The following is a 6000-nucleotide window of genomic DNA, read 5'->3' as shown; positions in this document are numbered from 1 at the left end:
CCTGGCTTTTTAAACCATTACTGTAACCCTATTGTGTTTGCTTTTTGTGGATTTTTACCATTGTTTTTTCCAGCTTTTAAACGTTTGTTTTGTTTTGCTTCCCTCGTCTGTAGTATGAAAGCAAAATGTCGCTGCTGATTTGCTTGTCAATAGAATTATGGTTAAACATGCTTATGCAAATTGCTTTTTGAGTTGTTTTCTCTCCTAGGCTGATGAAGAAAGATGGGGTTGCATACAACAGCAAGCAGCTAGAGTTACTAATAACATAAATCCAATTTTAAAAAATAAATATTCTACAGAAGGTAGAACAGAAGGTAAACAAACACAAGTAAGTCTTCACTGTTAACAAAGGAAAACATTCAGAATGACTGCTTGTGAGTATGTTCTTTGTTTTTATTTGATGAGATACAAGCACTGATGAGACACTAACGCTGATCAATTATTACTGCTTTGGCCATGGCAGATATACTTCAAATTCTGAAATAAATTGTCATGGATCTTATAAGAACACTAAGGGGCAGATTTACTAAGCTCGAGTGAATTTTCGAAGTTAAAAAAGTTCGAATTTCGAAGTAAATTTTTGGGTACTTCGACCATCGAATAGGCTATATTCGACCATTCGACGTAAAAATCGTTTGAATATTCGACCATTCAATAATCAAAGTACTGTCTCTTTAAAAAAAACTTCGCCAAATTAAAGCTACCGAAGTGCAATGTTAGCCTATGGGGAGATTCCACAGCACTTTTCTAAGTCTTTACACATCGAATAGAAATCCTTCGATCGATCGCTAAAAATCGCTCTAATCTATTTAATCTTTTGATCGATTGAATATGCTAAAAATCCTTCGACTTCGATATTCGAAGTCGAAGGATTTTAATTTGAGGGTCGAATGACGACATTTTTTTAACTTCGAAATTTGACCCTTAGTAAATCTGCTAATACTAGAATACAGCATCTTCAGAGGACATCTGCAACATCAACACATATACATACATGTATTTCCAAGTTGGAATACAATATAATATGTTTATAATATGTCCTTTTTTTCCTGAGATGGTATGTGCTGCGATGGTATGCCTATAGAAATCTTGCGAAGTATTTGTAAATTCGTCCTTCCTGAATATTTGCATTAGCGTTTCTTTTACACAAAACGGGACAAGTTTTGTGGGAGGTTTTTGGTTTTCATTTATATTCCCAAATATTTATTCATTTTGGTTAAAGCATCACACACTGTGTTTAGATCACTCCTTAAATCTTGAATGACATTTTCGATACTCCGGGTGTTGTTAAGGATATCAATGTTCTGAGTATAAGGATTGAAGTAGACTGAAAAAGGTCTGTTGAGTGATTTGGCAAATTCCCTAGGGGAGAAAAGCACACCTGTAAAATCATACTTACTGTAAAGACATGAAAATGGATTGTTTTGAAAAAAATATTAAATGTACCTAATTTTTTCCTTGGCTTCATCAAAGCTTTCTGACACAAAGTAGGAATCCTGAAAGGTGGTGATAATACATTCTTGTAAGCAGGTTGTCTTTGGATCAAATGGTTTCACAATAGCTTTGTCAGACAAAGCATGCTGAAAAAGAGAAACAGTATGCCATGTTCTAAATTGACTTCTTTATTCTATATACATCTATGTACAGCATATATATACAGAAATGAAACAATTTCACTCATCAGTGCATGTGATAATAAACTATAGGTATAGGAGCTATTATGTGAAATACATGGGACCTGGGGTATACTGATTAAGTAGTATTTCTGTAATTTGGATCTTCATACCTTAAAGGATCAGTAAGGTCAAGTTTTTAAAAAAAAAAAAATTGCTAGTATACTACGAAAAAAAACCACCAACAGATATTAAAGGGATACTGTCATGGGAAAAAACATTTTTTTCAAAATAAATCAGTTAATAGTGCTGCTCCAGCAGAATTCTGCACTGAAATCCATTTTTCAAAAGAGCAAACAGATTTTTTTTATATTCAATTTTGAAATCTGACATGGGGCTAGACATATTGTCAATTTCCCAGCTGCCCCAAGTCATGTGACTTGTGCTCTGATAAACTTCAATAACTCTTTACTGCTGTACTGCAAGTTGGAGTGATATCACCCCCCTTCCTCCCCCCCCAGCAGCCAAACAAAAGAACAATGGGAAGGTAACCAGATAACAGCTCCCTAACACAAGATAAGAACTGCCTGGTACATCTAAAAACAGCACTCAATAGTAAAAACCCATGTCTCACTGAGACACATTCAGTTACATTGAAAAGGAAAAACAGCAGCCTGCCAGAAAGCATTTCTCTCCTAAAGTGCAGGCACAAGTCACATGACCAGGGGCAGCTGGGAAATTGACAAAATGTCTAGCCCCATGTCAGATTTCAAAGTTCAATATAAAAAAATCTGTTTGCTCTTTTGAGAAATGGATTTCAGTGCAGAATTCTGCTGGAGCAGCACTATTAACTGATTCATTTTGGAAATTTTTTTTTTCCCATGACAGTATCCCTTTAAACTTTAAAATTGCAAAGTCTTTATTAAGAAATAACCTACTGACACTCTGCTTGTGCTCCTCTTCAGAAAAGGCGATCGGGTGATCCATCATGCGGAGCTCGATTTCTCCTCCCTGCCTTCCTTATAGGAGATAGCCGGGGAGGAGAAATTGAGAAATGGATCATCGCCCTGTTGCCTTTTCTGAAGAGTATCGGTAAGTTATTTCTAAATATAGACTTTGCGATTTTAAAGTTTAATATGTGTTGGTGGATTTTTTTCGTAGTATAAATGTATATGTAGTAAAAATGTTTTGATGCCACCAATATGGATTCATAAAACTTAGTTACCACTAAGTACAAGATACTGTGCAATTACTTTATGTCTAAAGACTCTCTGGGGCAAATTTACTAAAGAGCTTAGTGGCTATTTCTACCAACTATTCGCTAGCGTTGGGACATCAGCAATTCACTAACAGGCACAAGCGCCAGGCAAAGTGCTAAAAAGAAGCTAGATCTTCCTCAATCTTCTGTCATCATATCCTGTGTGCTGAAAATGCATTAAAGTTCAAAAAACGCTGGCGACTTTTCCTTTTCTAAAGCGGAATTGCAAAAGTCCTGACTTTTTTTGGGTAACCAGTTTTCTCCAGACATTTCATAACATATGGAACATTCATTTTACAGTGGGCACATGTGCAGGGCATTGTATTAACTTTGTTTTCTTTATTAAGGTTTCCTGGACATTTGTCTTTAAATTACCTGCCGTATGCAAATTGACCTAAGCGCAAGATCACTAGCCAATCTTTGCTATGAAATGCTCACACTGACGAAGAAACGCTAGCGAAAAGTCCAGGGCACAGCTTCACATATTAGTGAATTAGCGTAGTGGTCGTGAATTTGCGCCTGGCAGAGTGTTGCGATGTGTGTAAAGCAGTAACTGCCGACAATTTGACCTTTAGTAAATCTGCCCCTATGAGAGATGATAATTTGGAGCTTTCTAGATAATAGGTTCCTGTATAAGGCATCCTATACCTGTATTAGAATTTGGTGAATTTGTCAGACTGAATCGCGTGCTTTTTGATTCAAGTAGACTGGGAATGGGGGTGGCATCACATATATATGCAGAAAGAAATTAAATATAATTTAACAATTATTACATTTATGTTTACCCCATGTGCCAAAAAGATTACCAATGTACTATGTTTCTTTTGATTGGTCTTCCTGCACTGAGATGGACTTTTCAAGCTGTGTTTTATTGTGATTTTTTTCTTGACCTTGTTTTTTGTCAATTGAGGTTTTTAAAAAAAATGTATAAAAAATAAATATCTCACCAATTAAAACCTGAATAGGATCAGGATTTAGAACCCACAACAAATATGCAAGTGGCAAAAAAAATATAATCTCGAACATTCATAAATTAGTCCACTACTGTACTTGTTTTAAAGTATTTTAAAAAGAATTTGCAATCCTGATCCTTATGTTTACCGTTTGCGTGGGAGCTGCCAACGTGAGTGGAAAGCTACTTGGTCGGATTTGAGAAAGGGCTCGGTCAATCTGACCTGTTTCACCTTCTACGGGTGTTTTTTTTTTGTGGCAAAATATTTTGCTCATCGCTAGACAGGGAATTACCTATTTTCATGGTTACTTAATGCTATTCTAACATAGCAAAGCCCAGATACCCCACCATTCCCAGGTAACTCTACGTCTTTAAACTTGAAAGGTTAGACAAAAGTGGAACATCTGGTTCTTATATTTGCATTTGATCTGTATCAGTGAACACAGTAACTTCTTCTTTGATTGGGTTTTTGCAGCCCCTGGGACAGCAGCCCCTGAGATGAGGTATTTGAGGTCTTCACTGTGTTCAGTGCAGAAACTTATCTGTGATTAGTTCTATGTAGAAAGTGTTTTATTTTGTAATTAATTGTAATTAGTGCAGCCTAAAGAGGACTGCATATATGAACTGTGTTTGCTAGGCAATGATTGAAAAGCTTTTTGTTTATTATAATAAAATCAAATCTAAAAAAATATACAGAAAAAACAGAATACATCCTTGTGAAACAGGTTCCATATATAGACCAGACGTGTGTTATTTCCATAAGAATACGTTTCTGGGTAATTTTGAAGCATTAATCACTACCATTTCTATTTAACCTTCCCTTCTAAAGAAGATATACTGTCTGAATAATGCATATACCGTATGCTTGAACTAGACAATTAATAACATATTTCTTATCAAATGTCATTAGCTCAAGCTCCCTGTTCCCCTGTCTGGTTTCTGGTAATAGAAAATATGCAGTTGAGGCTGCTACCGCTATCATTTCCTGATAGCTACAACACCATATTAATGGATTATTTGCCTTAAAAATATCCTTGAGCTGACCTGAATCAATCCATGCTCTATGAATGCAATGAATACAGATTTAAATTAAAACCTAATTGCAGCTTTTTCCTTCACCTTTAAAATTAAGCCACAGTCATAACAATCCCACCTCCAGAATGTTAATTTTGTTGTTACTCAAGTGTCCCACACTGAATAAAATTTCTACAGCTATGGGACCTGATATCCAGAATGCTCGGGACCTGGTGTTTTTCAGATAAGGGGTCTTTCGGTAATTTAGATTTCCATACTTTGTGTACTAAAAAATAATTTCAACATTAATTAAACCCCATAGGATTGTTTGGCTTCCAATAAAGATAAATTATATCTTAGTTGGGATCAAGTACAAGGGAAAAGGGAAATAATTTGTTCAAATTTTGATTTAAATCATTAAAATGGAGACTCTGGGAGATTGCCTTCCCATAATTTGGAGCTGTCTTGGTAACGGGTTTCCAGATAATGGATCCCACATCAGAATTTAAATTTTGGTTTGACCCACAGTCACAGTGCAAAGATTTCACACAGGTTATGAGGTTATGAGTGCCATCCCGCTGGCAATTTTTCATTACAGCCGGCAGGATGGTAGAGGAGGGCAGTTCAGGGAGATTGTTGCGCCGAAAAAGTGGCGATTTGTCGCCATGGCGATTAATCTCCCCGAATCTGCCCATGTGTCCCTAAGGATGATCTCTAGAAACAAGTATAGGATAACTTTTCAGTTCATGGGCCTGATATAATACGTATAAAGGAGACATCTAATCACCCAAAAAGCAATTATTTCAGGGGTAAGAACTCTGGTGTTACTCTATAATCAGGGTGGGACTGGGGCATCCAGGGCCGACCACGGTTGCAACTACAAAGTCCCTTCTCTTGTAAATTTAAATTTACAAACATTTTCACTACACTGCTGGACCAACATTTCACCACACTGGCCTGAGACAACAGCCCCCCATGATGGTGGCCCTACTGTAAACACAAGGTTAAATCATGTATTACTAATGAACCAGCAAATAATTCATAAGATCTTGGAGATTTCACAGATGCACAGATGTAATCCTTGCTTTTTTTTATCTTTTGCTAAGTAAAAAATGAAAGAAATACAAACCCCGCTGTTTGTATATTGAATCTATTAACATGCC

The 6000-nt window shown here is 36.3% G+C and overlaps 1 protein-coding gene across 1 annotated transcript in view; it reads right to left on the bottom strand.

Moving 5' to 3' along the window:
- Nucleotides 1–732: 732 nt before the first annotated feature.
- Nucleotides 733–6000, bottom strand: part of LOC108710258 (tryptophan 5-hydroxylase 2) — a 110177-nt gene continuing 104909 nt past the window's right edge. Inside the window, exons 10-11 of the mRNA XM_041586353.1 lie at nt 1447–1580; nt 733–1362 (exon numbers count right to left, since the gene is read on the bottom strand). Of these exons, the coding sequence (XP_041442287.1) occupies nt 1188–1362; nt 1447–1580 (309 nt within the window). The 3' untranslated portion in view covers nt 733–1187. The remainder of the gene's footprint in view (nt 1363–1446; nt 1581–6000) is intronic.

Source organism: Xenopus laevis, chromosome 3L (genome assembly GCF_017654675.1).
Source record: "Xenopus laevis strain J_2021 chromosome 3L, Xenopus_laevis_v10.1, whole genome shotgun sequence".
NCBI lineage: Eukaryota > Metazoa > Chordata > Amphibia > Anura > Pipidae > Xenopus > Xenopus laevis.
This window is presented reverse-complemented; position numbering and strand designations above follow the sequence as displayed.